General features: G+C 46.8%; 1 protein-coding gene across 2 annotated transcripts in view; it reads left to right on the forward strand.

The window, feature by feature from the left end:
* SHC3 (SHC adaptor protein 3) overlaps positions 1–19,974 on the forward strand; it is a 171,638-nt gene that overhangs the window by 103,878 nt on the left and 47,786 nt on the right. For both annotated transcript variants that reach the window (XM_520118.9, XM_009456850.5), the window contains exons 5-6: positions 1,583–1,636; positions 7,263–7,314. In XM_520118.9, coding sequence (XP_520118.3) covers positions 1,583–1,636; positions 7,263–7,314 — 106 coding nt within the window. The remainder of the gene's footprint in view (positions 1–1,582; positions 1,637–7,262; positions 7,315–19,974) is intronic.

Consider the following 19,974-nt stretch of genomic DNA (forward strand, 5'->3'; position numbering starts at 1 on the left):
TATAAATCCTGACTGCCTGCCCGAGGACAAGGGCCCAAGGGGACTCTGCAGAACTAAACCTGGTTATGTTGGGTTAGAGATGAGCTCTGTTCTCATCCCCGGAAATTTACTTCAATGTCATTACATTATCTTTAAAAAGATAAAATTAGCATGGAAGACTTATGTAGCTTTTTAAATTTAGGGCAGCTTCTAATTTACTCAGTGTCTACTAAATTCCACTGTACGCTGCAGTTTATAAAGCTAATGGAAATTTCCCATTTTAAAATTAACATGGATTGTCTGCTCTGGATTTTACATTGATAAATTACAAGAGTGCTTTAGATGGCGCCGAGTTGGAATCTTGGATGCTGGCTTTCTAATTTATATACACATGATACAAATGGGATAAAATGGAAGATGGGCCACATTTCCCCCCATTCTAGCTGTGAGTTCTGTGTCAGAGACCCCAGTGTGTTTTTGGAAACATAATCTATAAGTTGAGATGTTTTGGTGTGTGGGTGAGACAGATTCCTTCTGGAAGAGGCATGGTTGTTAAGAACCTGGCCTCGGGGTGGGCCTCCCTGTCATAAGCAGCTCAAGGTCAGACATAACCAGGTCCATGCACATTTGTGTCTTTCCACAAGGTCAGACTTTTATTGATGCTATTTTAATAATGAAAACCATGAGCTACATGGAGTTCACTCTGTATCAGAGCTGTGGGCACACAGACTGAAGCCACTCCACAGGTCAGTCAATATTGCAAACCATACATAAGAGTATATTTAATCAGTATATAAATGTTACAGATTAAACATTCCACATCAAACCAAGTAACATTTAGCATCAAGAGAAAAAGAGATAGGAGTAGGGATTAATAAACCAGTCTGGGGCAAGTGATGTGGACAAAGAGAGTGTCCTGGCTTGATCCAGATGCACAACAATGTCTTGCAAGGAAGAGTCTTTGATGTGGGCAGAGCCTTCGTTGGCAGATGCTGGCTGCTTATCACCAGTGACAGCAAGACGGTGTCTGTTAAGAAGGCTGTTTCAAGCTGGTGAAGTCCTCCTTTTTATGACCAGAGTCCTCTGGTGAGGACTGATAGTAAAAGAGTCTGCCTTTTTATGTCCTTATCTTGTTGGGTGCCATCTTCATTAATTAGGCAAACATCTGGTACCCGTTGGCATGTTGCTTCTTGAAATGTAAGATGGAGTCTTTTTCTAAGATGGAGTCACTTATGTTAAGGGTGCTCTATACACCCCCCGTGTTAGATCGCAGCTCTGCTAATCACCAGCTGTCTTAATTTGAGCAAGCCACTTGACCCCTCTGGGTTCTGGCTCCTCACCTGTAAAGTGGGATGACGATAGTTCCCACATCACAGGCTGCAGCGAGGCTTCACGGAGACTATTCTGGCAAAGCAGCTGGACAGCAGCCATCAGATTTTGAAAGGTGATCTATTGCTATTACTTTTATAATCATTATTTTTATATAGATACCAATTTTCAGGAAAACATGTCAATTTGTAATGCCTGCCAACAGACAGTTGCTTTTCCAAAATGTGGAAAGGGCGATAACAGCACATCTCGTTTCTTGTTTTGGGCCTGGCAGATCATAGCGAATCACCACATGCGGTCCATCTCCTTCGCCTCTGGGGGAGACCCGGTAAGTACCCTTGGGGTTGGTCTCTTGCTCTTGTTGGGAATTTCTGAGAAGGGACCCCTGCTTCAATAATATGCCTTGTAAGACACTGTAAAAAAAGTTAATCGTGATGGCAACTAATTTCCCCTTCCTGATTTCCATAGAAGATCTTCTTGGCCATCATTTTATTTTTAGGGGTAAGCTGTGACAAGGACCCCACCATTAGTTTTCATTTCATTAGCCAAAAGCTGTCAAAAATCCTGGAGGCACTGGCGTTCTTACCAGGTGATGAAATAGTCCCCCAGGCCCCAGAGTTGCCACAGGCTTCTCACGCTGTCAGTCGGCTCTTGCCCTACTTTTTGTTTTTTTATTGGACTTCCATATTAATATTTTAAGTCTGCCTGAAGAATGTGAATTTACTTAGTCTGCTTTATTCATAAGCATTTAAAATCAGCATTTTTCTCTCCCAGTGTAATACTGCAGCCTTTAATAGTTTGCTTTGCCAACAAGGAGGGAGTTGCAGAGAGAGAGAGAGTAAGAAGGAGACTCGAGAACAGAATAAGAATGTTCTATTTTTGCTTCACATCTTTAATGAAGAAGGTGGAATAACAAGGGAATTTGCTTCCCACATTTGGGCAGGAATGCTACAATAGGATGTCAGCATCCAGCTTCAGAGTGGCCATGTCATCTAAACTGTACTGTCATGAAGTTGAACTCAGAAAACCACCTCCCGCTCCCGGGGCAGGGCGGAATCCACACACAAATTGGCTGCTCACTGTGGACAGCCTGGGCCTGCAAAGAAACCAGGCAGGAAATTGGTCACAAAGGAGTGAGGCACAGAGGGCAAAGGGAAGAAAGCCAAGTCAGCCCTTTCCAGAAGGGAGGGGGAAGAAGGCTCACCCTCCGGAAAGTTCTCATCTTAATTTTTATGCATCTGGGTAAAGTTTCCACCAGTTTGGAGAAAAGTTTTAAAATTAGGATAATAGAGTGAGTTTTTCCTGGAGCTAAATTTATTCAATTGAAAAATGATCTTATATCCTAAGAAGCCATCTTTTATACTTTTTTAGTGTTCAATAGCCTTTTAATATAAAATAATGTCCTAGAGGTGGTGTTTTTGTTATTATTGCTATTTTGCATTCTTTAGCCAAATTATGAGTAGGCAATCTTCAGATGTTACGTAAAGGTTTACTGGTCCAAGATCTCTTCATTTCAAGGTTGAGGACCCTGTGTTTTACTAGCACAAGTAGGAACTTTTCCCTGTGACTTTTCTACCTTTTCTTCCCATACCCCTTCTACCTTGGAAACTGGATTAGAAAATTGCTGTTGGCACATTGGAAGCCAAATTGAAGGAGCAATGTCAAAGGTAGACTCCAGAGCCTTGACATTTCCAAAGGACAGTACAATTGGGCCACCAATCTCAGCAACAGGGAAGTGGTACTTCTCCCTGCCCTGCTGTGGCAGCTGCCAGAGGCAGGCATCATGGCCATTCTGGGCATCACTCCTGCCTGGGCCAGCACGAGCTGCCGTGGAGAGGCTTGGGCCCTGCTGCTTCTCAGCGACCCCATCTCAGACCCTTGAGCCAAGGGCACTCTGCAGGGGAAGGTATTTGCCCACCCAGCAGATGGTTCTTTGCCCTTATATCTCTGCTTAATTGTCAAAGGATGGTCAGAGCACTGTTTAGCCCTGAGATCTGCCATTCCATAGGGTCAAGTGGCTTGGGCCTTGTTTTCATACTTTCGATCTTCTTGTCAAAAGTCAACCACAATGGCTTTCTCTTCTTTTTTTTCTTCCCTTCCCTTGCTATGCCTTTCCTTTCTTTCTAATCCTTATAATTTCTTACACTTTATTGTAAGATGAAAGTCCTCATTGAGATGCATATTCAGAAAGTGGAAGTCTTCCCCAGTTGAACTCATCCAACAGGGTCTCATTCTGTCACCCAGGCTGGAATGCAGTGGCGCCATCACAGCTCACTGCAGCCTTGACCTCCCAGGTTTAAGTGATCCTCTCACCTCAGCCTCATGGGTAGCTGGGACTACACGCACACACCACCATGCCTGGCTAACTTTTTGTATTTTTAGTAGAGACAGGGTTTCGCCATATTGCCCAGGCTGGTCTCAAACTCTGGGCTTAAGTGGTCCACCCACCTCGGCCTCCCAAAGTGCTGGGATTACAAGCATGAGCCACTGCACCTGGCCCAAGGTGCATTTCTTCAGATGCTGTCTATATGCGTATGTCCACCTACTTGCTACCTAATTTGCAGTGGTTGTCTAATTGCTTGCCCCTTGTGATGTTTGGAACCATAGTTTCTTAAATTTGGAGGATAACCCAGTTTGACATATAAAAGGCAGATGTCTTGTACATCTGCATTAACAGCTTCCTTCAAGAGCTCTTCTTAAACCTGTCTTAATGTTGACATTATGAGTGAAGACACACATATCTAGATTGTTGGGAGCCAATTACATTGGTTTGTGTCAAAACTATTTTATTTTCAGGATGCACATAGGACTATACATTTTTTTTTCAGATTTCCTCATCACATCTTATTTTTTTAAAAAAAAAATTGGAAACATTTAGTAATCCTTAAAGTAATCCACAACCTTTTATATTTTCTGTGATTTCTTTTTTCTGGTTTATAAAATGTCATAACACAGGACAGGAAGCCTAGTTACTTTCCATTTTAACCAATCCAAATGCATTTTATATTGTGCATGAGATTACATTCCAAATTGATTTGTAACCATGAATTTAGCACATTATAATTGGTAGACATTTTTAATAAAGCTGACGATTCTATATTCTAGTCCTTGTTCTCCTGCTAAGTGTACATGTCACTTTTTGCTTAGTGCCTCAGTTTACCCAGTAGGAAAATGGTATTTTGAAATAGCAAACAAGATAGACTAGAAAACTTTATTAATTCCTCTCTAAAAAGGGCATGCTGTGATTATAATCTACTGTAATTACCAGTGTTAAAAGACTACCACAAAAATGCCAGAACAATGGCCAGGCACAGGGGATCTTGGGGAGTGGGAACAGGTATAGAATAGATGCAGAATAGCACTTCGCAGCTCTGTCTTTGGAACTTAGTGTGCTTCCTGATGACAAGAATATTGTTTTGAATGGTAATATATTTGCCTGCTCTGCCAGAAAAGGATCAATATTGGCATCAGAAAAGCTTGGCCATTGACCATCTGAGAGACAGGGACATATTATGTCTCTCTATTCTCCCTCCTTTCCCAACTTTGAGCCAGAGTAAGAATGTAAAAAAAGTATATATTCCTTGTATTCATTACTAATGCTGACTCTAATTTTGTTACCTGAATATGTGCAAATTAAAAACAAATTAAAAATAAACTTCTTTTATTTATACTTTTTATTTAACTCTCCCCCTACTTAAATTTGAAAGTTAAATACAAGTAAACATTGTAAGGCCAATGACATTCAATGTAATATTACTTTGCTATGATGGACAAAGTTCACTGAAACTAAATCTCCATCTGAATGTGATGCTGGCCTGGCCACCATGGGGCAGAATTTTTTAAGTTCAATGTCTCTTCATTACCATGGGCACCTGGATGACTCAATTCTTCCACTAATTTCTTCTATTCAAGCAGAAACTTCAGTTGTACATCATGTACAAGTGTAATGTCAATTTGCTTTATGTGGGCAGAGAAATCTAGCCTGTGTCCTTTTCTTTCTAATTCTTTGAAAACCTAGCAATCATAATGTTGGAAATCCAGCTGCAAATCCTGGCATTGAAATTGTGTGCAGAACTTGATAACATAGTGGTCATCTAAATGATCCCAGTTACTCTTATATTAATTTTAAGATAATCATGGAAATGAAAATTAAAATTTTTTAAAATGCTGGTGATGCCTCAAACACTGGAGAAGACACCTGTCCAACCCTAGGGTTCTATGAATTTCACCTTGAAATCTAGTGCTATCTTAGATGCTCTCTAAGGATCCTTCTGACATTCACGTCTTGTGAGTTCAGGAAGTGTCTATGATTACAAGCTGTTATCCTTGTTTTTGCCAATAACTTCAGATTCTGACTGGATCCTCCTTGATGGAAATGACCAGAAGCCAGTTTGACCAGGTGGACGATCTTTCATTTCCTTTCCCTAGTCAGCCTGTGAATACACCAGGGAACAGTGTCCTGAGCAGAAAAGAAAACAGTTTAGCTGAGCCACACCCTGCAGAATGACCGGGGAAGCAGCACCATTGTCTCAAAAGCTGCTGGAAGAATGCTACACTGGTGTGGTCTTGTTGGGCTGTGTAAGATCCAGCGGGATGGGGTGTGGAAAAGTGCCCAGCACCACCCACCTGAACCTACAGCAGATGTCCTACAACAGTGACATGGCCGCCCCATACTCATTCTCTCCCTCATCTCTCTCTCCTTGGAGAGCTTTTGTAGGGCACTGTTGAGAGAGAAGGGGATGTCTCCTTTGCCCATAGAGAAAACAGTGGAGCAAGTCACGACAGAGCCTTTTAGGTGCTGGCAACATCGGGAGCATATCAATAACCTGGAAGCCCTTCAAAGCAATGACATATGGGAAATGTCTGCCAAAATGGGGTAGACTTTTATCAGTTGCCCCACGGAGTCTTGAGTGCCGAAAATACCAACTTTGCAGAGGAGTCTTTTCTGCTTTCAAGAGTTAAGATAATTATTGGTTTCTCTGCTTATTTGTTTATGAATTAAAATGCACATGGTTGCCGTGGTCTACTTTTGAGGTCATCATTTTCCCTATGCACTGACTATATGAGAAGGCAGGCAAAGAAACTCACATTTCATATGGAAGGATGAGACTTCTCAATAGAGCTCATATTTTTAAAACATATTAAAGTATTAAGATCATTATTTATGTCCAAGAAGAAAATAACCATTATATCTCATCCACCAGGAAGGCAGCATTTGCAGTCAGCCTTTGAACATCCACTCTGGTTTTCTTCTAGCCTAGTGGTTCTCAAAGTGTGGCCCCCAGAGCAGCAGCAGCTAGAAACTTGTCAGAAATGCAAATTTTGAGCCCTTACCCCAGAACTACTACCAAATTAGAAACTCAGGGGTATGGCTTAGCGTTCTATTTTAACAAGCCCTGCAGGGGATTCTGATACCAGCTCAAATTGGAGAACGACTGGTGTAGACAAAGCTGAGAGCAGTGGTTCTTAACATGTGGTTCACGTTACAGTCATCTAGGGAGCATCTAAAAACTAATGCACAGGCCTCACATCCAAACCAATTAAATGGGATTATCTGCACTTTGGGACGCAGGTATCAGTGTGTTTAAAGCTTCTCAGGCGATCCAACATGCCTTTTCTCCTTGCTGCTCAAAGTGTGAGTGGACTTCTAACCAGTTCCGGTGGGATACTGAGACACTGCAGCCTCAGTATACATGGGAGCTGGTTAGAAGTACAGGACCTCAGACCCTACCCTTCACCTGCTGAGTCAAAGTCTGCAATGTGAGACCTCTGGGTGGTTGCTACCCACATTATATAGCTTGAATCTTCTGGGGGCTGTTTCTTAGGCAGCATTTGATTCTTTAGCTGTTTGGTGGTTGAGTCCTTCTAAGCTCACTGGTTTGTGCCCTGTGTCCCTGACTGTGTGTTCTCTCACTTGTGATTAGTGATATAGACATCTCTTTTTTCTTTAACAGGACACAACTGACTATGTTGCATATGTGGCTAAGGACCCTGTTAATCGCAGAGGTAAGCGGTGCTTGACCCCTTTAATCTCTCGTTTGTGTACAGCCAGGCTTCACATTCTATACAAGCTGGTCCTCATTATCTCAGCCCCCTCCCAACAAATGAGTAGTGCCATCTTGTATTACTAAGGATGAATGAGGTTTGCAAGGGTTGTAGATCGCTTGGCTGAGTTAGGAGGTACCGGACCTCTCTGACCACCAAACACACGCTTGTATCCAGATAGCTGGTTTGGTACAATTGATTTACACACAAACAGCCCCTGCCCATATTCTGACAGTGGCCTCGGTTACTCCTGGAAGACCACCTGCTGCCTGTCCTCCTGCCCAGCTTCAGCTCCTGGTGTGTGCCCAGTGCCCACTAAGCCACCCCTAGCTACTTCACTCTGCCCTGCCAGCGCTAGAGGCTAGTGTCTGAGCTCAGGCGCTGTCTGATTATATCCCTTTCAGCTTCTAAGTCTTCAGGAACCGGCTGGATAGGGGGAGTCATTTATAAAACCAAAGCCCATTGGTTGGTAGCATACCTGGGGTGGCTGGGACTGACCAAGGTGCACTACCCTGGAGTTCCAGGCAGCTATTGATGCACCACACCACAGCTGCAATTTAAAACTCATTGATGAAATAACAAATGGAATTAATAACGGCACAAAACAGCACTTCCTTTCACTACCCCCCTACCCCAGGTACCAACTAAGATTTTCTAGTTTGCTTTGCATAATGCTTATCCGTATACATACCCTCTCTTTTTAACATTTTCATACAAATGAGATCCTAATATTCTGTTTTGCTACCTTACCCTCCAATGCTATACCTTGGATATATTTTTAAGATAGCCCATACGGAAGAGGTGAACTGATCCATGATGCGGCCTTATGGAGAACCGTCCCCCACGCCACTGCCTGGGGAGCTTAAAAAAACCTCAATGCTCAGGCCTCAGAGAGTGGGGCCCAGACAATACAATTTTCTAAAAGCTCTTCAGATGATTCCAAGGTACCGCCAAAGCTGGGAAATAAGGCTTAGGTCCAGATCCTGAAGGAGTTTAGCCCCGAGTCATTGACTTCATTTCTCAGGGGCAAACCAAGAGTACTTTCTGCCCACAATACAGTTCCTGTCCAGCGACATGGGAATCAGGATCGATTCCACATGTCCCGTGGCTGCCTCACCAGGCTCTCTCAGGTTTGCATGTGGTGATACTGTGAAGACAAGTGCCAGACCTGTGATGCAGAAAAAGATCACCATTTTTGGTGCTTGAGGGCACCACCAACACAGGGGCCCTCTTATGGACTGAATATTCACGTCACCCCCAAATTTATATGTTAAAATAGAAACCCCTAATATGATGGTATTGCATTAATTAAAGGCCCCAATTGAAGGTGATGTCTTTGGGAAGCCATTAGGTCATGAGGGGGAAGCCTTATGAATGGGTTTGGTGCTCTTGTCAAAGAGACCTCAGAGAGCTCCCTCACCCTCTTCCACCCATGTGAGGACACAGCAAGAAAGCGCCGTCTGCAAACCAGGAAGAGGGCCCTCAGTAGACACCAAGTCTGCTGGCACCTTCCAGCCTCCAGAACTGTGAGAAACAAATGTCTGTTGTTGAAGTCACCCAGCCTGTGGTGTTGTTACAGCAGTACCGGCTGACTAAGACAGGCCCTTTGTTTGAGACAGTTAGTGGGAGATACTCACTCTGTGTTCCCACCTATCTATTGCCTGTAACAAACTACTTCAAGCTTAGTGGCTTAACAACAACCATTTTATTATAATAGAATGTGGGTCAGGAATTCAAGCAAGTGTCAGCTGGTCAGTTCATCTGCCCAAGTGGCATCGACAGGGGTCATCGAGTGGTCTTTAGCTAGAGAGTCTGGGCTGGTCTAGGAGGTCCAAATTGGCTTTGCTTCCACACCTGGGACCTTGGCAAGGATGACTAGAGGCTCAGCCCTCTCCATGGAGTCTCAGAGACTCTCCAAGTGGCCCCTTCATCCCTCTGGGAAGTAGGGCTTTCTGTATGGCAGCTCTAGGTTCCATGAGACCCAGAGTAGATGTGTCCAGTGCTCTGAAAGGCCGGGCTAAGCTTCACTTCTGCCATAGATTTACTAGTCACAGCTGTCAGCCAGGTGTGGTGGCTCACGCCTGTAATCCCAACACTTTGGGAGGCCGAGGCGGGCAGATCACGAGGTCAGAAGACCGAAACCAGCCTGGCCAACATGGTGAAACCCCATCTCTACTAAAAATACAAAAATTAGCCGGGCGTGGTGGTGCGCACCTATAGTCCTAGCTACCTGGGAGGCTGAGGCAGAAGAATCGCTTGAACCTGGGACGCAGAGGTTGCAGTGAGCCGAGATCGCACCACTGCACTCCAGCCTGGCGACAGAGCAAGACTCCGTCTCAAAAAAAAGCTGTCACAGCCAGCTCAGACTCAAGGGGGAAGGAAGCCACATGTACCCTTCAAGGAAAGAATGTCAAGGAATTTGCAGCCATCTTTACCCCTCAACCCTCCTTTCACCATGTATGAGGAGGCCCAGCCTACCAGATGACAGTGTGGGCAGGGAGGGTGGATCTAGCTGCATCCCCCCAGCAGCCCAGCTATGAGCATGTTCTGCTCCATCTCATCAGTGTCCTTACCAGGATGACTTCCTCCATGAAGGAGCCAGTGGCAGGGCTTTCTCCCAACTGCTCTGTTTCCTTTCTTCCTCCCCTATGCCATGTACAGGGGTTAATTTAGGAAGATTGGCCTCTACCACTGGGCAGAGTAGCAAGAAATTCTGGGTGTGAATATTCTTATTTGGGCTCTTAAAAGTCCCCACACTGGGGCTTCTAGGCCTCTGTGTATGAGCAGACCTTGTAGTGTTGTGGCTGCAGGCACAGCCCCTAAAGACCATCAGGGACAGAACGCATCCCAGAAAGTCTTCTGTAAAATTTTACAGTTACGGGTTCAAGTCCCTCGATGCTGTTACTGTTTGTCTTTTTCCGTGCTGATTCTTGCTTCTATATTCTTATATGTGTTTGTGGTTAATCTAGAGTAATTCTAATGAGAATCTATATTTGTCTCTCTGGTATCAAGAATCCATGGCTTCTATAGTTAATCCAATGAAAGGACAAAAGGTTCCTGACCCAAGTCATTAAGTTGGATGGTAACCACCACCACCACCATCTCAAAGAGATAAGGGTGGAAAATGAGCCATGTCTCACAAGGTTGGTAAATTATAGCTAAAAGTCAGGACCATAGGAGGCCTAGGCGATGACTACTGGCACCTGTAGGGATGCAATTCCCAACAAGTCAGGCTTTGCTAAATTCTAACATATCATTTTCTTTTTACATTGGAACTTTCATTACTACCGGGTGACTCCCATGCCCTGCAACCTTATGTATATATTAGACAGTTCCAAATGGACTGTTTAGGTCACAAAAGTAGCTACCAAATGATGCTCAAATTAGGCATACAACTGCCTACAGAAGGCATGTAATTCGTATACTTTATAATTGTAATAGTACCCCTGATCAGGCGCCCTCTGGTACTCCCTGAACCAAGACATGGAAAGTTGTTTCCTATATAGTAGTTCCCCCTTATCTGTGGGGGTATGTTCCATCCAAGTCCCCCAGTGGATGCCTGGAACCACAAATAGCACCAAATCCTACACATACTATATTTTTTTGATCTGATAACTGAGTCAGCTACTAAGTGAGTGCCAGGCACGTAGCATATGCAGTGCGAATACTTGGGACAGAGCGAGGATTCACATCCTGAGAAGGACTGGACAGGATGGCATGAGATTCCATCACACTACTCACTCAGAATGGCGTGCAATTTAAAACTTATGAACTGTAAATTTCAGAAATTTTCCATTTAGTGTTTTTGGACTGAGGTTGACCATGGGTAACTGAAACTGTGGAAGGCACAAACTTCGGATAAACCGTGATGACTATGCTTAGGTGCTGCTGACCCAATGGGAGAGAAGCCTACGTATCCAGCCTGAACAGCGGCTCCTAAGACATCTTGCTGCTCTTTTCCCAAGATTTTCTGAAGAACAGGAGGTCTTAGGAGTGAGTGGGCTTGAGTGGGAAGCCCACATGGGGAAGACAATGCTTCACACAGCCAAGTTTGCCTCTTCTGGGCTTCTCGAATATGGTGGTTTCAACAAAAGGAGTTTCTGTTTCCTTTGGCCCTGGACTGCTGTAGGCCCCAAGAGGTGACTTTCTAAAAGAGGCCTTAAATATTTTGAACTCATTGGTGGAAGTAACACAACACTGCTTCTAACTTTTCTTTCCCTTGGCAGCAAAGCCTCAAGTGTATAATGGGTGAAAGCAATGGCTTATTTTTTTTTAACCAGGTGGTTAAATATGCCGTCGAATGACACTGTGGCAGGAGGTGAATTTTCTGATGGTTGGATGTTTCCCACATTTGGCTATTATGAGCAGTGTTTTTACAAACAAAGCCAGGCTCTGTGCTTTACATACCATGCCTGGGCTGAGAATGCTGAACATATTTTTCCAGACCTGGCCTCTGCCTGAAAGCCAGCTCTGTGTCTCCACTTGGGAGTCTCACAGGCCTCTCAAACATAGGCAGACACAGATAGGTCCAGCACTTTCCTCCTGAAGAGCACCTGCTGGTCTCTATCAACCGCAACCCCTTCCCGACTTCCCCAGTTCTCTGCCTTCTTTCCTTCACCTGCACCTGCCGGCAAAGCCTTCCATCTTACCAGTTCTTGCCACTGCCCTGCTGCCCCCTGACAGGCTCCATAATTAATCATCAGTCACTCTGTGCCCGCTCTTCCACTCTAAAGTTTTTTATCCACATGGCAGCCAGAAGGATCCTTTTAAAATGATGCAATCTTGTTCCTTCTCTGCTCACTCCAAATAAAATGTCCCATTCCCCCAACACCCACAGGACCCTCTGTGAGCTCGCTCCCACTCCATTCCGTCTCACTTCCTATGATCCCCTCTCCCTGCCACTCCAGCTACACTGGCTTCTGGGTCTTCCTTGACCCTGACCGTGCCAAGCAAGCTCTTGCCTTCTGGGCCCTGTATCTGCCTTCTACCACCAGCCTTCCTGGACTTCTCTCCCTGACTCGCTTCAGGTATCTTCTCCAGTGCCGCCTCTAGGGCCGCCTCCCCTGATCATCCTGTGTACCATCCTACACCAAGCATCTTCCAGCACATCTTCCACCACCATCCTCCACCACGTCCTCTGCCACGTCCTCCACCACCGTCCTCCACCACAGTCCTACACCACATCCTCTACCACGTACTACACCACTGTCCTCCGCCACTGTCCTCCACCATGTCCTCCACCACATCCTCTACCTTGTCCTCCATCACCGTCCTCCACCACATCCTCCACCACGTTCTCCACCACCGCCCTCCACCACGTCCTACACCATGTCCTCCACCACGTCCTCCACCACTGCCCTCCACCACGTCCTACACCATTGTCCTCCACCACATCCTCCACCACCTCCTAACACCATCATCTTCTGCTACTGTCCTCTACCATGTCCTCCCCCACGTCCTAACACCACCGTCTTCCACCACATCCTCCACCACCATCCTCCACCATGTCCACCACTAAATCCTCCACCATCGTCCTCCACTGCGTCCTTCACTATGTCCTCCACCACATCCTATACGACATCCTCCACCACTGTCCTACACCACCATCCTCCGCAACGTCCTCCACCACCATCCTCCACCACCATCCTCCACCACGTCCTCCACCACCATCCTCCACCACCATCCTCCACCACCATCCTCCACCACATCCTCCACCACCATCCTCCACCACGTCCTCCACCACCATCCTCCACCACCATCCTCCACCACGTCCTCCACCACCATGCTCCACAACGTCCTCCACCACCATCCTCCACCACATCCTCCACCACGTCCTGTATGACATCCTCCACCACTGTCCTACACCACCATCCTCCACCACCATCCTCCACAACGTCCTCCACCACCATCCTCCATCACGTCCTCCACCACGTCCTCCACCACCGCCCTGCACCATGTCCTACACCACATCCTCCACCACGTCCTCCACCACCACCCTCCACCACATCCTACACCACTGTCCTCCACCACATCCTCCACCACGTCCTAACACTATCATCCTCTGCTACCGCCCCCCACCATGTCCTCCCCCACGTCCTAACACCACTGTCCTCACCATGTCCACCACTAAATCCTCCACCATCATCCTCTACTGCATCCTCCACTACGTCCTCCACCGCATCCTCCACTACATCCTCCACCACCGTCCTCCACCACCATCCTCCACAACGTCCTCCACCACCGTCCTCCACCATGTCCTCCACCACATCTTCTACAATGTCCTCCACCACCATCCTCCACCACATCCTATATCACATCCTCCACCACCATCCTCCACCACCATCCTCCACCACTGTCCTCCACCACTGTCCTCCACCATGTCCTACACCACTGTCCTCCACCACCATCCTCCACCACATCCTCCACCACCTTCCTCCACCACATCCTCCACCACCTTCCTCCACCACCATCCTCCATCACGTCCTTTACCACGTCCTCCACCACCGCCCTCCACCACGTCCTCCACCACGTTCTCCACCACCGCCCTCCATCATGTCCTACACCACCGTCCTCCACCACGTCCTTCACTACTGTCCTCCACCATGTCTTCCACCACGTCCTCCACCACGTCCTAACACCACCATCCTCCACCACGTCCTTCACTACTGTCCTCCACCATGTCTTCCACCACGTCCTCTACCACGTCCTAACACCACCATCCTCCACCACTGTCCTCCACCATGTCTTCTACAATGTCCTCCACCACCATCCTCCACCACATCCTATATCACATCCTCCACCACCATCCTCCACCACTGCCCTTCACCATGTCCTACACCACTGTCCTCCACCACGTCCTCCACCACCGCCCTCCATCACGTCCTACACCACCATTCTCCACCACGTCTTCCGCTACTGTCCTCCACCATGTCCTCCACCACGTCCTCCACCACGTCCTCCACCACGTCCTAACACCACCATCCTCCACCACATCCTCCACCAGCATCCTCCACCATGTACACCTCCACCATGTAAATCCTCCATCATTGTCCTCCACCGCGTCCTCCACTACATCCTCCACCACTGTCCTCCATCATCATCCTCCACCACCATCCTCCACCATCATCCTCCACCACCATCCTCCACCACATCCTATACCACATCCTCCACCACTGTCCTCCACCACATTCTATGCCACCATCCTCCACCACCATCCTCCACCACGTCCTACGCCACCATCCTCTACCACCGTCCTCCACCATGTCCTCCACTGCATCCTCCACCACCGTCCTCCACCACCATCTTCCACCACGTCCTATGCCACCATCCTCTACCACCATCCTCCACCATGTCCTCCACCACCATCCTCCATCTTCTTTGTTTTACATTGTCTTCCTTGCTGTGTTCATTTCCTAGGGCTGTTATAATAAAATGTCACAAACTAAGTGGCCTGAAACAACAGAAATTGATTCTTTCACCATTCTGGAAGCCAGGAGTCTGAAGTCAGGCAACAGCAGAGCCATGCTCTAGGGGAGACTCCTTCCAGCTTCTTGTGGCCCAGCCATTCTTTGGCTTGTGGCAGCATCAGTCCTCTCTCTGCCTCCCCTTCCTATGTGTTTGGGCCCCTCTTCTCATCTATTATAAGGACACTTGTCCTTGGATTTAGAGCCCTCTCTAATCCAGGATAATCTCATCTCGAGATCCTTAACTTAACCACACCTGTAAAAACTCTTTTCCACAGGTTCCAGATGGTCAGGGGGCATGACTTTTGCGGGGAGGAGGGCACCCTTCAATCCACTACAGAAGTATATTTTTATTTATTTATTTTCAGTGTCCACTGAAACTCTCCCTAGATCCTAGGGCAGGGCCTTGTGCACAGTAGATGCTCAAAAAATGTCTGCTAAATAAAGTCTTCAGTAAATATTTTGTATATATTTTTTTTGTGTGCTCTCATCCAGGAATTTCCCTAGGCTATGTACCTGGAGGCCAAATCACTGTTTTGGACATCCTCAACTTTTCTGAAATGGTCATTTTACTTTATAATTCCACGGGTAGTATATGAAGTCTCCTTTTGTTCAACAATTGGCATTTTTAGACTTTTAAATTCCCACAAATCTGATGGGTGCAAAATGCTATACCCTTATTACTTTAATTTGCCCTATCTGGGGCTAGGACATGTACTGAGAAACTCATCATAGCAGGGTGGCTGAATGTTGGATTTCTTACTCTTCTCTGATTAAAAAAAAAAAAAGAAAAAGGAAAACTGGATCAATTCAGAGTGCATGGCTACATTGAATAAACAAACTAAGGTTGTCTGACCAGTCAGAGATTGAGGAGCCCTCGTCTCTCCGGTAGAATTCATTCGTTTTTGATATTCCTTTTAAGGTGTGTGGGTTATCAGCTCACTAAGATGAAAAGACAGCCGTCCTTGTTGAGCAGGACATTTCCTAATTTGAGTAATGACTTCGAGTATCTCCAAGGTTCCCCATGCCCTGGCCAGCTGCTCTGGAATGTGGCTGGATCAGAGGCTACTGGTGTCTGGATGAGCAGTCACTGGAGAACCCCAGATGGACTGTGGCAGCCAAGCCACCCTGGAGAGGCTGATGGACAGCACCTGGGACCCGTGAAGTGTGAGGCTGGGGTGTGGCTTCCTGAAAGTGGGGCATGGATCCCGATAAGTTTTTTGCCTTGGCTTGGGCAGGGTCTCGCTGTTCACGCAAAGCTTGCCGAGGCAATGGCCTATGCCAGAAGTGTGCAAACAGCCCACTGTGTGGGACATGAAGGCTGGAGCATTGGCTCACAGTTCTAATCTGGAAACTGAGGATGATCTTAGCCCGTAATAGCAGAGGAAGGGCAGGATGGCTGCACAGCAGGCAGGGCTCTCTGCTGCCAGCCCATGTGCTGGGATGTGGGGTGAGCGGCGAAGCAAAGTGGGTTCTCAGCTGTGTGAACTAGTTTTAACTGAACTAAACCTCTTGGAGAGAAACTGTACATTAGGGATCACACCCATCATGGCAGCTCAAACAAATAAGAAAGAAATGGAAGAGGTGGGTGGGTATGGTGGCTCATGTCTGTAATCCCAGCACTTTATCACTTGAGGCCAGGAGTTCGAGACCAGCATGGTCAACATGGTGAAACCCTATCTCTACTAAAAATTAGCTGTGTGTGGTGGTGGGCGCCTGTAATCCCACCTACTCGGGAGGCTGAGACAGGAGAATGGCTTGAACCCAGGAGGCTGAGGTTGCAGTGAGCCAAGATCACGCCATTGCACTCCAGCCTGGGCGACAAGAGTGAAACTCCATCTCAAAAAAAGAAAAAGAAAAAGAAAAGAAACGGAAGAGCTGATAACATTTACTTCCATTTTGAAAACTTCACAGGCTGCATTTCACAGTAAAAACACTGATCATCTATTCATGTAAGATAAGAAATCAGCCCTTCCACATTCAAGATGATTAAGAAATGTACCTCCAGGATGGAAAGATGAATTTTTATCCATCATAATAACAATAGATCACACCTAATGTGGTTGTGTCTTGAGATACTGACTGACAGAGTAATGCTTTCACGGCTAACAAGACAGCTTACATTTTTATTTTTCTCTTTATTTTATCCTTTTTGAAGACAAAAGATATCTTTTAAAAGATGTTTTTATGATACGCATAATATTAATACAGGAATGCACGTTAATAATTTACAAATAGACACTTATTGGGGATGCATGGTTGGAAAGTTCTTTGTGGTAGGCATGAGTGAGAAGCAGCATGGATAACTGTGACTTAGAGAAGGGGTTCAGTGGGTGTGATGGGCATTCCTAATATCCTGCTCTCCTATCCTTCCAAACTTGCAAAAGATGGCATCTGCCAGCCCCCTCCTGCTTGGGAGAAGCCCATGACAGTTCTGTGTGACGGGCTAAGAGCAGAACAGAAGGTGCATTTGGTTCTGGTGCAAGGCCCTGCTGTCTGTTTCTTCTGCAGGTTGTGGGAAAGGCCTTGCGTTGAGTTCCAGGATCAAAAGATCAAACCAGCCTGGGCCACTGAGGCACCACGAGAGGATGGCTGCCTTAGAGAGGTGCCCAGAAATGAGTAAGCAAGAATGAAATGGTTGATTTCGGCCAGAGACGTTGGGATTGTTTCTTGCTGTGGCATAACTTGCCCACCCTGACTCACAGAATAGGTGTCACAGGTAGGGTGTTAGATGAACAAGCCTCACACCGGTTTACTGGATGCCCTGTTGCAGCAGGCAGATGGCCGGGGGCCAGCCCTGAGCGCCAAGCCAGGAGCAGCTACTAGCCTCTGGGCTTATTTGGGGAGAGGAGGAAGCTGAGAACTGGAAGTCTGGTGGATTGGGATGCATCTAGGTACTGCCTTCTCATTCACCACTGTTAACCATTCTTCAGGGAGCGGGAGATGTGAGTGGACATGCCAGGAGCTACCATATGGCTGAAAGCCACCACATCCCCAGCTACTACAGTGTGACTACAGAGCCACAATACATTCCTAAGGGAGTGGTTTGCTTTCAAGTTGCCCATCTCAGTTATGGAGTAGTCCTTGTGATGTGAGCTCGTGAGAGTCCCCTTGCTGATGTCATGGCTCAGGTGGCTGCTCCGGGGCAGCTTGGGCTAGTGCTCTTAGAGAGTGGCTTCAGCTTTTTTTATTGGCAGGGCTAAATAAGAGAGAAACCAGTGTCAGCAAAGGATCCCTGCTTTTAAGTAAATGAACTATTGCAGGCTGTTGGTACGAGTTTCCCCAATGGGCAGTTTCCTCAAATGAGAAGGACTATGGAATTCCCTGTCTTGCTGACCTTGTTTACATTGAGCTATGTTTTAGATTTTGCATCATTTGGAATCTCGATTCTGTGCACGAATGGGCTGCATACCTCTCTTGGTTTCTTCTCCATTGCTTGTGAATGACATCTTTGGTTTTGTTGTTTCCTCAGGGAGAGGCGAAGCCCAGCAGGCTGGATGACTGCCTTTGGGGAAGGCCTCTTTATTTAGTGCACACATCAAATCACACAGGGCAGGCTAGAAGACTGTGGCTTTTGGCTAAGTGTCAATACTCTCAGAAGAAATACTAGGCCCAGAGAGACAAAGTCCAGGTTTAACTGGATTTGGAGTGAGTTTCTGGAACATGTAGAGGCCATTTTATAGAAGGAATCCTCAGACCAAAGCAACAGGTGACTTGTTTTCTCCATTCATTGAGGACTCTGCCACGTGCCAGGAGCTGCAGGCATGAGTTAATTCCTGAGAGTCCATGGGTCTACTCACAATCTGCAGGGCCTGCCCCCCAGTTAGTCACTTAGAGTAACATGCCCATTTCTCAGCATGCTAGAGTGCTTTTACCTCAAGCCCTGACCTGCTCCAAATGTCCTGGACCTTTCCCACAGAGGCCCCTTCCCAGGCTTCATGCTCTCAAGTGCGTAGAAGGTTAGTAGCACGTGGATGAGATTGTACAGCCCACTCTCAGTAAATCGTATTCTTCGTTCTTCATCTTAAAGGCTAGGATACCTATTTTCTCCTTAAAAAAAATAGGCTACCCTTTCTGACCCTTTTCCAGTCTTTTTTCTCATTCTCCAAAACACTGACCAACCAGTCCTGTTGGCTGGTGCTGATGCTGGACAGCAGGGCCGGGAGGGGCGTGGCACAGGACAGGTCAGGGAAACGAGGTGTCTCACTGGCTTTCCCTTGCTCAGGCCTGGACTCCTACTTCCTTCTTAGCTGGAAAGATGGTTGCATTTGTATCTGTCAATGACCTGCACAACTGTAACAGCTGCTTGGCATTGCTTTGTGACTACCTGGGGACAATACTTAGTAAATAATAATGTCAATACTAAAATAATGTCAATAATTGATCATCAAAAGACAACCAGGATGCCTGAACCTTTGTAGATACATCTCTTGGCAATATCTAAAATAACACTGCTGTATCCAAGGGGTTGCATTGCTCCCCAAAGCAGAAATACATTTGTACTTGCTCTTCCGAGGAAATACATTTCCTGTGTCCACAGAAGTCTCCCTGCCCTGGAGTCTGGGGGAGAAGGAGCTGAGGCCCCAGGGCCTAGCTGGCTGCCTCCGGGGTAAAGTCCCAGTGCCGTGTTATGCTGAGAGGCTCCACACTGTGCAGAGGCATCCGTGTCTGTCTCTCTGTCCCCTCCCTGACAGCTTTCATCTTTCCAGTATGTACTGGCTTCTCCTATAGGGAGGGTACAGTTCAGTGTCTCCCTAACCACTGCCAGGGCTGGGGAACAACAACTCATGAAGAAATGCATCCTCCTCACTGCAGGGACCAACGCGGCTTTTGGAGGAACCCTCCTTGGCATACGATTGTCGGCAGGAGAAAGGTGGGGTGTAATAAAGGCAGCTGTCATCCTTCCCAGGAATTCCTGAGAATTCCTTTATCCCATTGGTAAAAAGATCATGCTAGGCTCTTCATGGCGACAGCCTTGTGGCTCCTTCAGGAGGGACATGTGGACGCTTATGGTAGGGCACGGTGGAAGTGGGTCTGGAGAGTAGAGGTATTTTCCAGTACCCTGGAGAAAAAGTACTACTTCCTTATGAGGCAGAGGCTGGCCCTCTTTTCTCTGAAGGTTTCACATAGATAATCCTGCAGCCTTGCCACTAGGACA

This window comes from Pan troglodytes, chromosome 11 (genome assembly GCF_028858775.2).
Source record: "Pan troglodytes isolate AG18354 chromosome 11, NHGRI_mPanTro3-v2.0_pri, whole genome shotgun sequence".
In the NCBI taxonomy this organism is placed as follows: Eukaryota; Metazoa; Chordata; class Mammalia; order Primates; family Hominidae; genus Pan; species Pan troglodytes.